The sequence below is a fragment of the Cydia pomonella genome, chromosome 24 (assembly GCF_033807575.1).
Source record: "Cydia pomonella isolate Wapato2018A chromosome 24, ilCydPomo1, whole genome shotgun sequence".
Taxonomy (NCBI): Eukaryota; Metazoa; Arthropoda; class Insecta; order Lepidoptera; family Tortricidae; genus Cydia; species Cydia pomonella.
Window position 1 is genome coordinate 9405324 of NC_084726.1, and position 19307 is coordinate 9424630.

General features: G+C 38.8%; 2 protein-coding genes and 1 non-coding gene across 3 annotated transcripts in view; 1 reads left to right on the forward strand and 2 right to left on the reverse strand.

Moving 5' to 3' along the window:
• Positions 1–12459, reverse strand: part of LOC133531221 (poly(A) polymerase type 3) — a 31342-nt gene extending 18883 nt beyond the window's left edge. Inside the window, exons 1-9 of the mRNA XM_061869362.1 lie at positions 12218–12459; positions 9438–9653; positions 5935–6164; positions 5313–5420; positions 4667–4778; positions 4003–4161; positions 3136–3347; positions 2685–2805; positions 1746–1922 (exon numbers count right to left, since the gene is read on the reverse strand). Of these exons, the coding sequence (XP_061725346.1) occupies positions 1746–1922; positions 2685–2805; positions 3136–3347; positions 4003–4161; positions 4667–4778; positions 5313–5420; positions 5935–6164; positions 9438–9546 (1228 nt within the window). The 5' untranslated portion in view covers positions 9547–9653; positions 12218–12459. The remainder of the gene's footprint in view (positions 1–1745; positions 1923–2684; positions 2806–3135; positions 3348–4002; positions 4162–4666; positions 4779–5312; positions 5421–5934; positions 6165–9437; positions 9654–12217) is intronic.
• Positions 2184–2255, forward strand: Trnaq-cug (transfer RNA glutamine (anticodon CUG)). The gene has a single exon. It is a non-coding gene; the product is annotated as a tRNA-Gln (tRNA).
• A 562-nt stretch (positions 12460–13021) lies between the features above and the next one.
• Positions 13022–14994, reverse strand: LOC133531138 (uncharacterized). Its single transcript, XM_061869259.1, has 2 exons — positions 14020–14994; positions 13022–13215 (listed from the first exon to the last, which is right to left on the reverse strand). Coding segments are annotated over exons 1-2 (957 nt in total). The 5' UTR covers positions 14976–14994; the 3' UTR covers positions 13022–13214.
• Positions 14995–19307: the final 4313 nt, after the last annotated feature.

A 19307-nucleotide genomic window follows, 5' to 3' on the forward strand; every position in this document is an offset into this window, starting at 1 on the left:
CACGAAGACTGGCCGTCCTCCAGCCCGGACCTTAACCCCCTGGATTATGCCATATAGCAGGTTATTGAGGAGAAAGCCTGTGCTAAACCCCACACAAATCTTAACTCCCTCAAGCGGACCATAGTTAAGACAGTGACGGAATTAGACATGACAATCGTGCGTGCCGCTATTGATGACTGGCCTCGTCGTTTGAGGGCCTGTGTCAAAGCCAGAGGAGGCGATTTTGAATGATATTGTCATATGTAATTCCTGATTTTGTGTACTTCATTTTAATATATACTTTATTAAACTTTCGTTGGTATATTTTATGTAGAGAAAGATTATTGCAGTAACAGAATTTAATAACCAACTAGGTAGAAAACAATGCAATACATAAACACATAAATTGGATATGATGTGATCCGTTGAATGAAATTGACAATAAATAAAATAAATCAATAATTTTCTATCTCTAGGCATTGTGTGAAACTTCTAGTTGTGTCAAAATATCGGGAAATCAATAATATAAACAAACATGGTAAATATCTCATTTCTTTTTATAATGGTTATAAATAGAAGGCCATGCAATTTTGTAATTCACTGTAATTTAATTAAATGTATCGTAAAAAATTTTTTAATTCTACTGTAAAATAGTACCTACTTTTTTAAAGGCTGGGCAGTAAGGGATTGCTTTAATTTTAGAACAAAACAGCGTTTTTTTTTTTTTAAATACCGGAAAATCTGACTTACAAATTTGGACTTTCTTCATCAACAACACAATCTTCTCCACCCTAGCATTAAAAAAAGATATCCTAAAATATCCATACCATTACGTCACATTTTAGTGTGAAAGAAATTTCAATGTAAAACTAAAATTTCAATACAAATTTTCGGGTTTTTTTAGCACGAGGATTGATTATGCTAGTGATTCTGAGTTGGAAGAACCCAAAAATATCATGATGTGTGAGAGTCAGATTTTTAATATTTTTATGGAAAACGCTCATATTTCTCATAAAATAATTTATTAATAATAGGTACTTACTTGATAATACTGATAACAAAAAAAATTAATGAGTCTCGAACCCACATCCTCTTGCATGTATTTCCACGTACATACCGCAACGCTATTGAAGCCTACTCACGCTGTGCCAAATTGTCTACTACAAGGATCCCAGTAAGACTGTTTGAATGTGTGAGTGATACTTAGAAATAGAGTCAAGAAACATTCTGTCGACATTAAGGGGTAGTTTTTGTACAATGAAGTGTTCAATGTTTGTTGTAATAGTTCAATATTTATTTAAAGAGTGCGCTAAACATAATTTACAGTATAGAAATACCAAGACTACTCCACAAAAAAATTAAAACTCAAAATTTGCAATTGTGGCGCCATCTAGAGAGGTTTAAGCTTTGGGTAACCTAGTCGAACCACCTTAACATTGATGCAAACTACGAATAGGTAGTAGTAATTTGAATAGAAGTTTCATGTTAAATTTTAAGGACATCATTGATGTCGTTTTCGAGGTTTTCGGGGATCGATGTCTGTACTTATCTTTAAACTAGTCATCTTACAAAATGATTTTAATAAGCTCAAACTCGATTACGTGTCGTTTTGTCATAGTGTTCCTATGGCTACCTTAATCTAAATAATTACATTGGTAAGCTTTATATTAGTTAAATCGGCCCCTAAAACAATAATGGGTGAATTCTCCCTAAATAAAAAGCTATAAACTTTTACACTATTGTGAGATGTACAATAAAAATCTTACTAATGAGATGTCTGATCCGACTTTCGACCAGCCCACACCACTGTAACTGGTCGTCCTTGTTTGCGGACGAAGCGAGCAGCACTATGAAGTGCTTGTAACGCGCGAAGAAGTTGGGAGCTTCGAAGAGACGCTCCCAACCGCATTTTGAAAGCATTATCTCGTCTGTTATTGCGAGGCCTGAAAAAAAAACCGGTTTCGTTTATTAATATGATTTTAATGTTTACTTAAACCTTTACCTTTAGTCTGAAATAGATGTTTTATTTTATTATTATTAATGGAACTCCACCAATGGTTGATCTTTCTTGCTCCTGACCTGCAACCTTATTGAAGTGAAACTTATGCGACTTCCAACAAGGTTACGTTAAACGTTTAACGCTATAATCGGTAACATAAAGTAGTAAGAGTTTGTGATGAGTAAATTCGTCGATTAGCTCAGCCGGTTCCATGGTGTAATGGTTAGCACTCTGGACTCTGAATCCAGCGATCCGAGTTCAAATCTCGGTGGAACCTGACTTTTGTATTTTTTCTTTTTATATTTTCTATTATTTAGGAATTTTAGAATATATATATTTAAATATATGTATTATTAAATCTATTGTTCAAGTTGTTGTTCTATTTTAATTTATAATATTCATTACTAGATGACTCGGTGAACTTCGTATCACTTACCTCTTAATATAAAGAGCATTATTTTCATCTCCACATTACGAGGTTTCACTTCTTCCGCGCGGAGGGACTCCACGCACAATTTTTTTTAAGACAGCAGTGATGAATTTCCTACAAAATCGTGCCCCTGGTACAAGCAGTGCCATATTGTCTATGATTTGGTTTGCCCTTTCAGATATGTTACAAATTCTTTTAAAGTTTAGCTACATATTAAATTACAATGCTTCAGTCTGGTCCAAGAACTTCTGTATTATTTACAGTTTTTTTACGTACCCAGTCTGAATTCTTCCATGATGACCGTCCTCGTTGAGGCAGACACGTTGAAGGTAGAGTTCTGTTGCGGGTAGGCGGGGGTGATGATAGGCATTAGGTGGAACCGGTCGGAGACATTTACCTGTTAAAAAAAAGGTTATTACTTAGTTTTTCTCTCCTTTTTACGAACTTTGCTTGTCTTTAGATTGGTTTGTTTTTAATCTTTCACGCCTATCGTGCGCGGCGTGTCATCGTGAACCTTATCGGAATGCACTAAGGTTGATATTGAGCTGCAGCCGTGTGCGTCAGTTAACATCTTTGGCGGTCAAAGGGTTAAACCCAAAAAGTAGCTATTACAACAGTTAGTAATTATATATCAACCCACTACGGGAAGCCTGTGGTTGACCAGATAAGTCTTTTCTCTGCTCTTAAAACAACTATATCCACATTAGAAACATAAAGAGCCTCTTACCCTAGGGTCCCACACCGGGAAGCCAAGATTAACACTATCAGGTTGCTTCAGCAGCACCGGCTGCGGCCACTTCCACTGGCTGAACACCAGGAAGAACTTGTGCAGCAAAGTGGCCGGCAGCGCGTTGGGGTAGAGCTGGCACGTGCGGGCCACCAGCATGGCCCACGACACGCCGCCCAGGTAGCCCAGCGTGTTCGAGTAGATGCCGTGGCCTGGGGAGGAATAGATTCATATTGATGCAATCATCAAGCAGATTGTGACAGCTGTTGGTTGATAAAACGTGTGCCTTACAAACCGGAGGTCGTGGGTTTAAATTCCACCGCGAAACAATGTTTTACTCAGGATTTAATGGTAAAATAAATTTAATAATTAACAGTTGCTTTTTTCGTAACGAAAAATTTTGAGGAAACCTACACACATACAAGGAGCGTGCGTGAACTGCATGATGCAGCACAGGATCGCTCCGTTTATTGGTGTGTGTCCGTTTCATATTTAGGCTACTAGGTGGCAGTGTATCCTCCTGTTTATTAGCGTGAAGTTTGCAATTTAGAAAGGCCAGAGCCAGAGACCATTTTCGAGGCCTTTCAACGCGGACGTTACCTATTAATTACGGTGCTTAGCCCCCGATAAAATATAGCCCCAAGCTGAGCTTAGCTTGTACAGTTAGCGTAAAGTCGATAGTGATGGTCAAAGTAGTCAAATATATCGTAACACATCTTGAAAAACTACAGAATTAACGATTCCTTATTTTTATGCCATCAAGGTGTGTATCTATTTGACGCTGACTGTACATAAATTATGAGGAAACATTTGCCCTCTTGCCCAGCAGTGGGACGTATGTAATGGTGACAATTTGACTTTACTCACGCTTGGCCCAGAGCTTGATGGCGCGCAGGGTCAGCCGGAAGTTGTCGATGTTGGGCACGAGTCGGAGGATCTCGTCGGTGACGCGGCAACCGTTTAGCGAGCGGACGCATTTCTGGTCCAGGTTCTTGAGAAGCATGTCGTCTCTAAGGTCAAAGGAATCTGTAAAGTTCCTTCAATTAATTTGAGTTCTAAATCTTGGTTCCATTTATCATGTGATAAGACTGCCTCGTGATTTATCAAGTCAAAAAGAAACAAGAAATATCTGTTGCCGAATAAGGCGAATATGCTGTGATAAATGGAACCTTATTGCCAACAGCAAACTGCCTGTTTTTCTTGAGCGTTAATAATTATCTACAATACATTTAAAAACATATCTAAGAATACAATTAGCATGGCAACATACCTAAAGTACTTATTGCTTCCCAACCTGAGGTACCCTAGGTTCGAATTCGAACCCCAGCTCGTACTAAACTCTTTTACGAAATAACTTTTGCTCTACAATGAAAGAAAACATCGTGAGAAAACAGTTCCCAATTGGACCAAATTTTGGGTTAGAACGTTTTCGTAAAAACCAGTGCCAGCGCCAATTACTAAAATAGCAAGACCCTGAGGTCCTTTAGGTTACAAACAAGGAAGTACTAAAGTGAATAGGAAGACGACTTACCTGGTATCTCCTTGAGGGCGAGGCGGGCAAATAGCAGATCTATCTCAATACCGTTAAAGTTCATTTTGATGACTGGCACAAAGGCGTCCTCGACGGCGCGCAAATCGCGAACCTGCGTAGGAAATAAGTCGTTCAAGAAACGATATGCAATGAGACATTTTCCAACACATAGAGTCGGTAGTTTAACGATACGGCGTGCAGTTTTTAATAGGGAACATGACTGCAATGTTCTGCCGGCAGAGTTCACTAGCACCTTTCGTAAACCATAGAGTAACTTATACGTACTGTGCCTTAAACTGTTTTTTGACAAGTTTTAAAGAGAATAAAATATGACATTGATGCATCAAGGCGGTTTGTTTACAAAGGGCCTACCGGGAAACGCAAAAATCGAAATTTAGTTATCTGCCTCTTCATCGCTCGAATATGCAAGAGTGATTAGATAACGAAATTTCGATTTTCTTGTTTCGCGGCAGACCCTCAGATTGTGATGGATTGCGGTAGTGGCGCCCCCTACGCAGAGTTTCGCGTAATATTCACTATTACAGTCGCTTTTCGGTGGTAGAAAACGTGAGGAAACTATCTTTGCCCAACAGTGGCACGTATATTGGTTAGTGATGTTATGATGTAGTAAGAGTTAAATATTGACCTGCGGCTGTTGGCGTAGAAGTTCGTAGAACGACTGGAAATAGTCTGTCCGGTCAATGTGTCGCGGCGCCACGCAGAGCGCGTCGATGTCGGCGCCGCGGTGGTGGACCTGTACAATAATTGCATAAATAATTAAAGAAAAAAAATTATTAATACAAGTCATATCAATCTCAATCAATATGTAGCATCACTCAAGGAGAAGCTTAAAAATTGCGGATTCCCGATACTTTGGTTACGACTTCCTAGTTCCATTGAGTACTTCTACTTTTTTAATTTCCTTTACTTTTCTGGTTCGAATTTATATTATATATTGAATATTTAGTTATTTTTATTTATGTTATTTTATTTTATGGTTATTTTTCTATCTATGTATATTTGTATCAATGTGTATTCAAAACGTGCATTTCATTAATTTCAGTGATTGTACACTTTTGTTTGTGTTTGTCATTCATTCACCGTTACTTCTGTTTTACTCATTTCCTCAAACGTTAACTGGAAGAAATCCCATTCAGGGATAAGTTCGCCTTTGTTGTATTAAATTTTCTCTGTAACTGTGTTTTTCGAGTTTTTATTTCTATGTACAATAAAGTATATACATACATACATACATATTAAACACTTACCCCAAGTCTATAGGATCCGAATGTATATATATTCCCACCAACAGTATCAGCTACATTTGGCGGCATATTCTTCCTCATACTCTCATCTCGTATCCACTGCCTCACAAGCCTGTGTAGTGCTCCGAGGACTTCCATGCGGTGGTCCATTTCAGCATCAGATTCGAAGACTCCGAACGGGATAAGAGCTTCTTTCAGTTCGTTCGTCTTTTCGATGTCGATCGGTTTTGGACCTACGAATGTAAAGTGCAAAATAAAGTAAGTAATAAAATATAAATAGGACGGCAAAAGCAAAAACGCCAAAGCTTTGACGATTTCGCAAAAGAAAACTGAATTGGTTAGGTTTCTTTATTACTTGGAATAAGTTTCGCAAAGTTCTTGCGATATCGACGTCTGTTATGACTACGCAGTGGCGACTTCGCGTTAAAAATAGCTGATCACTGATCAGGAATACAATATTAAATTCTTTCGGTTTCCTTCTATGCATCTAGCTAGCGAAGACACTATTATTTTTATATTTGGAGGGGGGTACATATTTTTGCGTTTGGGGCGATATTTCCGAAAATATTTAATTAAATAAAAAAGTGGTCTTTGAATACCCCTATTCATTTTAAAGGACCTATTCAACTATACTATAGGATTGAAAAAAAAATCATCCCCGCTACACGTATGGGAGATAAGGTACCCTTCTCTCTGTCGGAATGATTGATTTATATATCCAAGCCAAATTGCAGCTTTCTAACAATAACGATCACGGAACAAAGCCTCGGACAGACAGACACACAGATGGACATGGCGAAACTACACGTATAAGGGTTCCTAGTTGACTACGGAGCCCTAAAAATAACAGACAGCAAAATTGTTCATCTGGTCGATACACAAATGATGTATAATTTATTAATCAAATAATAACCTAATGTTACATATAAACTTGTATAATCCTCTGTACTACAAGTTTGATAACAGTGTTTATGTATCTTGACCCCATTAAAGCCCGTTACAGACGGAGCGATTATACACCAAAAGCTATCCTTATAGGAAGGCATCCTACGGTATATTTTATGTATCATTTGATAGAGTCCACGAAGCTATAATATATATTTTGGTATCTTTCGATATCTTATGGCAAGTCATCCTAAGCATACCTTGCGATAAATATCTCGGTATATTAAGATGTTTTGGTATATTTCGCCTCTCTCACAATATAGGTGCTAGACAGACAGCGATATATATTTTGGTATCGTTAGCGTGTGTGTTGCATAGCTATACTATATCTGTCGGTACCTTACGGTATATTAATATATATACGACGATATATTTTGACGACCGGTTTGGCCTAGTGGGTAGTGACCCTGTCTACGAAGCTGATGGTCCCGGGTTCAAATCCTGGTAAGGGCATTTATTCGTGTGATGAGCATGGATATTTGTTCCTGTGTCATGGATGTTTTCTATGTATTTAAGTATTTATAAATATGTATATATTATATATATCGTTGTCTAAGTACCCTCAACACAAGCCTTATTGAGCTTACTGTGGGACTTAGTCAATTTGTGTAATAATGTCCTATAATATTTATTTATTTATTTTATTTATTTATTTTATAATCGTCCGGTCTGTGGATGGATGGACTTAAAGAGTGTAAAGCAGTTGTAATTTGTGTAAACAAGTTTAACTAAGTATGTAGATTGTAGTTATTAAAACGGAAGAAAACATTATTTTTGTCTGACCAGAGTAGATTTATTTAGGGTAATCTATCTCTCTATAAAAATTCGTGCGACGCGCAAAAACAGGTGTTGGGTACCGTTGGCAACACTGTCATCTAACAATTCGTAAATATTATTGCAAGGACATAACTACGGCTACCACGAGCTTGTCACTGATCTGACACTGATATATTCCCTAACGTCTGCGTAACTTACTTTCTACATATACATCTCTCTCGCACTAATATGCCAGTCAGTTAACACACTTGTGAACAAGGCTCGGAACCGGTTTTAAAAATTAATATACCTTTTAATACCGGAATATTTCGGTTTTACTCCGAACTTTCGTAAGAACGCGAAGTTTTAAGAACTTTATTGTAACCTAAATAAACCGATTTATTCGACGAGCGACGAGACGGCCGGCCGGCCTGGTGGTATGCCGCGTAAACAAAGACACCGACATAGGAAGAAAACGGTTTTTATTGTTCTAAGCCGGTTAATCTAACAAGAACTTTATGGAAATGTTCTCTTAAAAACCGGTTTAAAAAGGTTTTGCTCCAAGTACCTACATGATAACGGTTTGGAAATTTAACCGGTTTCCGAGCCTTACTAGCGAATATGTGCGAACACTAGCGAATGCACTAAACTTCGTATTGGTCTATAGCGGCGCGCCGTAGTCAGTAGACAATGTTGACATCTTTGGCGGTCATGCCGGTCAGAGTTGAGGGTGTTGCTGCGTCACAAGGTTTAGCCATATCCCCATATTAGCAAGGACAGGCAATCACTGCATCTTATTAGATAAGAACACGAATTACTAAACGTTCGGACATAGATTACTGTATCTTTTCCTTATACTGTGTTAAAGGGGACGCAAAATATTCGTTTGAATGGGGTCACAACACCCTCCTATATATGGAATCTTGCATTGCAATGTCAGATGCAAGGCTATGCAACGAACAAAACGACTTTTTTAAGGACAAACCAGTTGGTTGAGGTCAACTGTTATTGAATCCCTTTTATGTATAATCCAAAATTGCTCGACCGACGCCTGCTATAATATCGCGAAAAATATTCATAGGGCCTACCGCGAATAACGAAAATCGTTATCTGCCTCTCTATTGCTCTTTCATATTCATGCGATAGGGAGGCAGATAGCGGAACTTCGTTTTTCGTGTTTTTCGCCGCAGGCCCTCAGATATAATGCGCGTTTTGTTGTGTAATATATTATTGCAAGTCACTGTATGTTTGGATTTATTAAATAAGGTGTTTTTTTTTTAGTAGGTACGTAAAGTAAATTTGGTTTTACTTAAGTATGCTAAGAGCTGTCAAATGTAAAGTGAACCGTAAAATGCTAAAGAATCAATATCCTCAAATGTACATACCTAGTTAATGTTTCATCTTTATATGTGACCGCGGCCGGCAAAACGTCCCACTTTGTCGCTTGCCATAAGGACGCCTTGACAGGTTATTCGTATAAATATACAAGCAAATCTCGTCCTTACGGCAAGCGACAAACTGGGACGTTTTGCCAGCCGCGGTCACATATGACATTAATGCAATGAATTACAACATATCAATAAATTTTAGTTATAGGTATTAAATTTCGTGTTTAAGTAGGGGTACTTCAATACAGTTATAAAGAGCCTTATAATTTACAAAGGGAACATTTCAAAATAACCCTGAAAAAATCTTGCCCGTCTATCTAAAATGCTAAACCAAGTTTTTGGCATTGGAAATCATCATTTTAAACAAACTTGTGGGCAGAAGGTAGCAACTAATATCTGTGGGTACTGGGTACAAACCTGCCATGGAAATTGCAGAGGTCATTCCCAGCGTCTTCAAGTTCTGCTGGTTTTGATGTTCATTGGACTTGGGCTGGTTGGTATGCGAGTATTGCGGTGCGGGCCACATCTTGTCTAACTAACGTTGAACTTATCGTAAAGTAGGCTTAAGCTAGAGGTGGGTCATTGGGGGCTCTCCTCGAGGGTGACTGTTGGGGCAGCGCCCAGGTTAACTACCTGAAAGAAATTTTATGCTGTAATTTCATTCATAATTTTTGCTTATCTTTAGACAATATTCCCATATGTTGGAGCACAATTTCTTCTTTCAGACCAATAAATTTAAGTTAGATCAACTTAAATTGAATATTAGTGACACTCATGCCAGGGACCAACTGTTTGTAAGTTAATACCTATGTTGCATAAAGTTAACGAAGGGTTATATTGTTCTAAGAATGACTTTATTAAAGTCACTGTATTATGTTATACTTCTTACAATTAATTGTTATTATGCACCTAGGATAATATTTGCTCATTGGGCAACTGTTATGATAGCTGTATCATTATTATAAATAAAGATCGGGTAACATTTTATGACACTTTAATATCAAGTGTAATGAATAATATGGATGTGTTGTTAAAAATAAAACCATATATGTATTCTTAAAAACTCACTGAATTGAATCTGTTACCTATTGAATATTATCATAATTTGTTCTATGTTTGATATTGTCAAACGATCAATCGAAATTGAGGATCAATTTATATAAAGAGGATGACAACTGATACTTCATTGTTTTTATTAAAATTAGCAATTTGAAAGCAGTACCTCCTAACACAAGTACAATTGCTATACTGGGGTATCCACTACCAATATTTTTTAAATTCAGCTAGATACCAAATAAACTATTTTGATTTCTTTTTTTATTCAAGTTACTAACAAATTCATAATAAGATAACAATTCTATAATAAAAAACTATAAATTTTTATGTAATTTCTGCATGAAATTTAAATAAAATCATATCCATGTAATACTCTCGTTAAAAAATTGCCCAGGCACTGATTATTAGGCGGATCCACACAGAGCGAGAGGCAATCTCCTCGCGCACAAACCGGCCAGTGTAGACATGCCTCGGCCGAGGCACTGGCACACTCAGGTGAAGAAAACGCGCGTGCCTGTGTGCGCCACCTCTGTGTGGACCCGCTTACTGATTATAAATAAGTACATGAATATTTTTTTTGTGTTGTTTAATTTCTCAGTGTATTGGCTTGTCTGTAATAACATTAAGAGTGAACTCTTACCCCCTTATTCATAAACGTGTACTAAAGTTACTATGCCGCTGATCATCGTTTGTCCCTTTCCATCATACCAATACGTCGGAAAGGGACAAATGATGATCAGCGGCATCGTAACTTTAGTACACGTTTATGAATAAGAGGGTTAATGTCTGCATGTGCATATAACTTTGATAAATCAGGATTACAGTTAACATTACATGAGTAATTGAAATAATATTGACCATATTGGAAGAGGAAGTTTTATTATTTGCTACTTAGTTACTTTATTCTGATTATTATTTATTATGTCTGCTATGAAACCTTAGTGTGTATTATAAACATCGTTTGCTTAGTAACTTTAGTATGAACTAATGTTTAGTAGATGTTGTGAAACGGTCAAAACAAGTAAATCATATTACGGCCAGCCTTGCAAATTGACAGCAATTTGGGCCAATTTTTTTTTCTTTAGTTTAAGTTCTTAGTAAGTTTTATTATGTTTGTTTATTTCTTTGTTTTTTGATATTAAATTTTTTCTACTACAATATCATATTAATAATTTGAAGTCTACCTTTATTAATTAAGTGTGTTCTACAATCAGCTGCAGAGAAAAGGTAAGACCTTGCATAGAAGTTTGTATATTGTACCTTTTTACCAAAAACATTTAACTAAATAGTAGACTAGTTTTTATGGAATAGCTAAAGTTGCTGTTTGAGGTTGGGACACAATCCATGACCTACAAATTAACACTTGTGTAGCAAAGTGACTGCATATCTACAATGGAAGTATTATAGTATTAGTGTTGAAACAATGTATGAAATACTATTACTTGTACCAAGGAAACTGTGGCTACAGTACAACAACTGTATTATCATATACCAATATTGTGATAGAAAAAGTCGTTTGTTATTGCTTTCTTATCAATACAAGGACATTAGAATACAGTAAATAAACAATCCACCTAATACTAAAGTACACGCTAAGTAGTCGATGACTTTTGTTAATTGGTATACTCAAACGGTCATCCATAATGGATTAAGAAAATCTAAAGTAATCTGGGCATGGGATGGTCTTTAGAAAGTATTTCGTCGAAACAAACCTACGACGACACCAAACATAATAAAGTTCATTCACCTGTTTTTTATTGCCACGAACTACAGTTTATACAATTATAAACTACAGCGATTGCACTGTATGAAGAATAAACCAATTATCGGATATTAATAAAAAAAACGAGATCTTTCCCGAGAAATCGACAAGATGACAAGAATTGCGAATGTGTCCTTTTGTTAACATGAGTAGCAAATACGCATTTAAGGTCACAACTTATGTATATAATAGATTTACATAACACAATTATCGTATTGAAGACAACAGACTGAACAAAAATAAAGATCATAATCTTTCAATTATATTTAGAGATGCTTACAAAGAAAGCAGAATAAAACCTCACGTTGCGCTGAATGGATGGTTATATTAATTGTATTCTACATTATGTTGCAATGTGTAAAGGCTATTCAACACTCACCAATTAACTAAATCATGCATTTATCTTCACATTTACGAAAACATAATCAATTGAACTCATAATAATACAAAGAAATAAACATTAATTTCCAAACAAGCGCCCAACAGTCGCCAACAACAAGGCAGCCATCTTTAAATGGCGTTAGCAAATGCTGCCGTCACCAAAAAATATGCAGTGCTACCAGCTTCGATGTGATTGCGTTTAATTTAACTCAATCAAAGTTATTAAGTTCATAAAATACATGGGGAATGAATCAATTTTCATAGACAATTTAATTTCGCGCCTATGTATATATCGAAAACACTTTAAGGCCAGTCCAAATGGGAACAATTTATCGCCAATCACATTAAATTGTTTGCTCAAATCAGGTGGTGTCGACGCAAACGCCAATTTAGCTCGCTGATTCCAATTTATTCGATTGTAAGATTATGTGGTGCGGACGCAAGAATACCAATTTGTGACGCTACTATTTACGTTTGGTGGCATTTTTATTTTATTTAGAGTGCTCTAATCTAAAATTAGTGATTAAATTGGAGATTGGCGCCAATTTCTTTTCTCATTCCCGTCCCATCCCGTCTGGACCGGCCTTTAATAATTTAATATTCATGAAATTATTTTAACAACGTTTAGATATATAAGAAAATAATATTAAAGTTTTGTTTTATATTTAATTTATGTCGTAATATAGTCTGTTTAACAACTTTTTTAGTAGAAAATGCACGAAATTAAAATTTTATGTGGGACGAAAACCCTGTGGCCGCCTCTCCCCTAGCCGCCTACGGTATATAAATGAGACCGTAAAGAGGGGAAAGGCGGCAACTTATATATATATGTTATATTAGGGGGATCTATTGGGGTATAGAATGCATCGCATACATACCTTCATATCCCATAAGGGACTCTTCATCCTCACTCTCTCTGCACCTCAACTCCTGGGCCAGAGGAGCCTTAATCTGCTTCGCTTATCTTAAGGCGGCTGAATGTATGACACCCGAGATCTGTGGGTAAAATTGCTCTATGAACATGGTATTCTCCAAACCATTAACCTCCACACATAAATCTATATATCTTACTAGTGAGCCCCATCTTACCCGGCCGGATGTAGGTTACACAAAGCCAACTACCTAAGTAGCTGTATAGTCAAGGGGGCGTACCGCAGCCGAAGCTGCCCCTTGCGTGCTGATAAAGGAGTAACTAGCGGCCGAAGCCACCTTACTCCTACACGGGGATAAAGGAGAACCTAGCAGCCGAAGCCACAGAACTCCTAACGCCTTTCTCTGGTTTCAAGGGGGCGTACCACAGCCGAAGCTGCCCCTTGCGTGCTGATAAAGGAGTAACTAGCGGCCGGAGCCACCTTACTCCTACACGGGGATAAAGGAGAACCTAGCAGCCGAAGCCACAGAACTCCTAACGCCTTTCTCTATAGTAGCCGCCCCCCTTACGGGGAGCATCTAGCAGCTAAACCTGCCATTCTCTTACACATTGATATAGGAGGATCTGCGGCCGAAGCCGCAGACTCCTACACAATCATAAGTCCCTAGTCCGCCTTACCTAAGATGGGCTCCCAATAGCTTCCACGTCAAGGTCACGTGGCAAGCTCGAACCAGAAAGGAATAAAGGAGATAATCGCACAGAGAAACCATACCACTACTGCGAGCTTTCACCAAGTAAATAAAATACTTAGCTTTAGATGATTCCGGACAGCTGTAGGCTTCCTCACTTTATATCACATTTTATAGAACTAGCGCGTTTCGCGCCATACTGAATCTAGCTTCACCAACTTACTACGTTGGTTAACTTACCACAGTTCCACATAGAGGGCGCTGTTCGGTGTTGCCGCAGGTGAATTAGTATTGTGGCATCGGATTTTCGCGTCCGTCGCGACACTCCCCAACACAGGCAGGAATAGGGCGACTAGATTGCTGGTCCATTCTTTGATCTTCTCAAGGGCTCGAAGAGCTGCGGCTCTCTTAGGTCTTGACTCGTTGCCTAGCGTAACCTCCTCCAGGTTGTGTGATTCTGGCTTAGTGTGCTCGTAAGATTCGAGGTCGACGACCGCGAACGGTTCTGGTTCGGACATAGACTTAGGCTTAGGCTCGTTTGACTCACTATACATAGGCTCTAGGATTCGTTGAGAGGAACTCCTTCCCTCTACTGGCGAGGCATAAGGTTGTACTTCTTCTTCTGGCTTATCTCTGACTGCTTGTGTGCATCTTTGCTCAGAAAGAGACTCGGATTCGGCAACATCGTTGACGGAATCCACCGTCATGTCATCTCTGCGTGACGAACGGGGTAGATTAGGAAGTTGCAGAGGTTCTTCTGCGCTTTCGTCGTAAGATGATGTTTGTTTACACTGTTCTTCTCTATCTTCGATCTCTAACGGGTAGAGATGCGCGATAGATCTTGTATACTCTGTATCTCCTACTCGTACCGTGGCAACCCTACATAAACCGTCGGCGCCTTTTCTTAAAGATACTATTTTCCCAACTTTCCAATTGACTCTGTTCTTCGTGTCACCTTTGATCTGCACGATTTGACCTATCTTTGGAGCCAACTTGGATATTACCCTAGGTTCTTTAGGATGGTGGGAATATCTTTCTCTCAAATTTAGGAGATACCGGTTCTCGAACATCTCTTTAAATTCTCTTAGAATTATCTGTGCTTTCTTCCAACCTTTAATTAAATTGTCTTTAGTCACCGTTCCTTGTGACGTAGTAGGATCCTTTCCTGACGTTTCCATAATGATACATTTTCCCATGGTAAGAAAATCTGAAGGTTTTAATGAATTAATCGACATTCATGCCAATATCATTTCTTCCTATTCGCAATTCTACACAGTCTGAATTCCTCACAGTAAGTATTCAACCACATTCTTTATTGTGCACAGTTATTATTTGTGTACAGTAGCGATTCAGCCATTTCGCAATTCTGCACAATCTGAATTCTACACAACGGCATTTCACCACAGTCGCTACTGTGCACAGTCATTATTTGTGCACATTAGCGATTCAGCCTTTTCGCAATTCTGCACAATCTGAATTCTACACAACTGCATTTCACCACAGTCGCTACTGTGCACAGTCATTATTTGTGCACATTAGCGATTCTCCCTGTTCGCAATCTCGCACAATCTTAATTAGTTTAAGATTAATTTTAATTTCACTTAAGGATGCACGCGACTGTATATCTTTATCACTTTTTGACAGTTTGTAACACCTTGTATATTAAACGTGCGGAAGTGGTAAAATAAAAAGTGGCAAATGATTTTTTTAGGGTAATATGTTATAACATCCCCCCCTATAGCCCTATAGGGCAGGAGGTATTTTATTCCATAAACACCTTGATGTGTGAGGTATTAGGAAGGTTTTTAGGTCAGAAAATAATTTGTAATATGATACCCGTCATAACGTAGGATTTTTTTAGTATGTAATCTCAATAGCATATATCAAATAGTTCACTTTAAATCGGAATCACTTACTATGACTGTCGGAAAACCACGGAACCCTACAACTAAGCATAGCCCGACATGCTCTTGACCACTTTCTAGTGGTATGGAACCCTTCATGCACGAGTCTGACTTGTACTTGACTATATTTAAACTTTTGAGGTACCATCAAACCCAAAAAAATACAGTTGACTAAATATAGCGGGCGCGCCGGGCGCGCTCCCCCCCGCAGCCGCGACCCCCGGTCCCCCGCTCGAGCTGATAACAAGACGTAAACAAACTTTGCGAACAAATAGCAATAATATAGTGCCATTGGTCATTTGTCAACAAAACATTCAATCACTCAACACCAAAACCAGGCAACTTGAAGTATTGTTAGAAAAAGAATTGAAATGCGACATTCTAGCCTTAACTGAGCATTGGCTGACAAGTGATCAATTGGAAAGTATTTATATAAATAACTTTAGACTAGTCTCCAAGTTCTGTCGTAATTCGCGTGAACACGGTGGCGCATGTATTTATGTAAGAAACTCCCTGAGAGTAAAAGAGTTAGACGTATTAACCGCCTTATCGGTTGAAAGATACTGTGAGATTGCTGCCATAGAGATTTTAGATTTTAATTTGATAGTAGTTTGTTTATACCGCACAAATCTAATTAGAGCGTCAGACTTTTTAGATGTACTAGAGCGACTGCTAAGCAAGATCAGTGAATTAAAATATGATTGCGTGATAGTAGGTGATACTAACATAGACTGTTTGAGCCTAACCACGGATCATAAATTGTTGTTGGATATACTGCCCTCATACGACTTTAAAAATATTGTAAACTTTCCAACTCGTGAAACAAGGACAACATCTACCTCCCTTGATCATGTTTATATTAACCTAAGCGACAACACCCTTGTAACCGCATTTCCAATAATAACAAATATCAGCGACCACTACGGTGTCCGCGCCGTGATTGAGCGCAAGCGCATGTCAGTGCCGCCCGCGCCCGCGCTCACCCGCCGCGTCCGCAACTACACAGCCGCTTCCAGACTCGCCTTTACACGAGCCGTAGACAGCGTAGATTGGAACGAATTGTACAATAACAAAACCACCGTTGATGATCTCGCCCTTACAATAATCAACGTCATAGTAAACAAAATAGAAATATGCTTCCCATTTAAAATTAAACCAAATGTTTCTAGATGCACCACTTGGATTACAGAAGAAATCTACTACACAAAACGACTGCTGTTTGATCTTGTTCAACTCAAAAACAAATTTCCCGATGAAACGGAGTTGGTGCAAAAAATCGCTGACCTTAATAGTAGGTATGATAGGCTTACGCGCACTACTAAAGCCGAATTCTACGCTACTAAAATCAATAATAGCGATAATAAAATCAAAGCCATGTGGAATATAGTCAACACAGAGACAAATAAAATCAAAACTTCCGCTGTTGACTATACAGATGTCATCAAAAAACCAGATGGCTCGCAATACTCGAGCAAATTAAATTGATTAAATGCTATGAACGAGCAATTCGTTTCCGCTGCGACGCGGTGCGGGGCCCCGCCTGCTCAGCCCGCGCGCGCCCTTGCCTCGCTCTCACGCGCATGTGCCGCTGCTGATCGCTCACTACGTTTTAAACACTTCTCACCGGCAGAGGTGTATAAAATTATCACTAAGTGTATTGCTAATAAACCCACCCAAGATTTGTACGGCATTTCGGTGGAACTTTTGTAAGTGTTGGGCCTCAATGCATGTCCCAATCTACCGGATGGATAAATGAGGTATAATATTTTTATGAATTAATTTAATCTAATTGTAAATAATGTATGTACTTAAATATAAATTGTTTTGTCAATACTAACATAGTGATAAGTAATAGTGTACCTAACATATGGATCTTTGATGTCCGAAATAAAGTCTTAATAATAATAATAATTTGCGATTTTCGGCCACTTCCCTTATTCAGCCTTTGTCCATACTTTTCAACGAATGCCTGAGAATTGGTAATTATCCGAGATCATTTAAGGAAATAAAGGTCAGCCCACTGTATAAAGGGAGGGGGAAGCAAAATGATCCAAGTTGTTATCGTCCCATATGTATCATACCTGCGGTGGCGAAGGTTTTCGAAAATGGGCTAACTAGCCGTCTATCCCAGTTCCTTCTAAATAACAACTATCTATCGGAACGCCAGTATGCATACAGACCGGGACGATCAACCACAATGATAGCGCGTGAGGTGGTGCGCCGTGTGCTTGAGGCGCGAGAGGGCAAGCTTGAGGTCGCAATTATTTTCTGTGACCTGTCGAAAGCCTTCGACGTGGTCGACCATGGGTTGCTGAGTTCGAAGCTCCATCACTACGGTATTCGAGGACCTGCGCAAGCCCTTATGTCAGATTTCATGCATAAAAGGACGCAGTACGTAACTGGACAAAGAGACACTTTGAATTCACACGGGCTGTCGGCCACCATCGGCGTCCCCCAGGGATCGTCCCTGTCAAATGTGGTATTCTCCATTCTGCTTAATGACTTACCTATGGCAGTCAGTGGAGGCGAGGTCTACATGTACGCAGACGACGTTGCGGCAATTGTAACCGCCCCAAGCATAGATCAACTAGAATTGAAGCTAAACGTAGTAGCCGGACAACTGTCGAATTGGTTCGAACAAAACGGCCTCATACTAAACCTAACCAAAACACATTTCATCCAGTTTGATTTGTCTGGACGTAAGCGCCGTCCATTGCATGTAGATCTCGCTGGCGGCACCATAGACCAGGTTAAAAGTATCTCCTTTTTGGGCTTCCACATAGACCAAAGCCTAACATGGGAGAGCCATATTGATTCCCTGTGCGGTAAATTGGGAAGGGCCTGTTTCGCCCTTAGCAGGCTGACGACCGCCCTCCCGCTTCAGGCAGTCCGCAGCTGTTACTTCGCCAGCATACAGTCCATCGTTCAATACGGGCTTGAGCTATGGGGCCGTGCAGCCGATTGGCAGCGTGTCTTTCGACTTCAAAAACGAGCTGTAAGGGCTATTGCTCGAGTTCCATGGCACGAGTCTGCAAGGCCACATTTCACTGCCCTGGGGATTATCACGCTGCCGGGCCTCTTGATACTGCAAACAGCCTTATACACGCGAGAGAATTTAGATAAATACCCCAGGCGGGGTGACAAAAGCGACCGTATTACACGATACGGACACAAACTAGCTGCAGTGCCCCGTAGCCTAGCAAAGTCGGCAAAAACTATACATGTCATGGGCCCCTCTGTGTATAATAATCTACCATCAGGAATAACAGACGCACCTAGTTTGTTAATCTTCAAAAATAAACTGAAAACTTGGCTTGTTGAGCGGTCGTTCTATAATATAGAAGAATTTCTGACTGCGAAATGTTGATGAAAATAATAACAATAATACCTACGCAAGTACCTAATGTATTTTAATTAATATGTTGTAATTTCAATTCCTTTTTTTTATGTTATTTGTACTAGTTATGTAAGTTGACATGTAATCACCTATTACCAATAAATAATGAGTATGAGTATGAGTATGAGTATATCGACTAAAAACGAAAAAATAAACTATTAATGCGATTAAATGATATTGCGTAGAATTAAGATTGTGCGAGATTGCGAACAGGGAGAATCGCTAAT

Bases quoted from the DNA above. Each gene is read 5' to 3' on its own strand.
- LOC133531138 (XM_061869259.1), bottom strand. From the start codon at position 14,975: ATGGGAAAATGTATCATTATGGAAACGTCAGGAAAGGATCCTACTACG.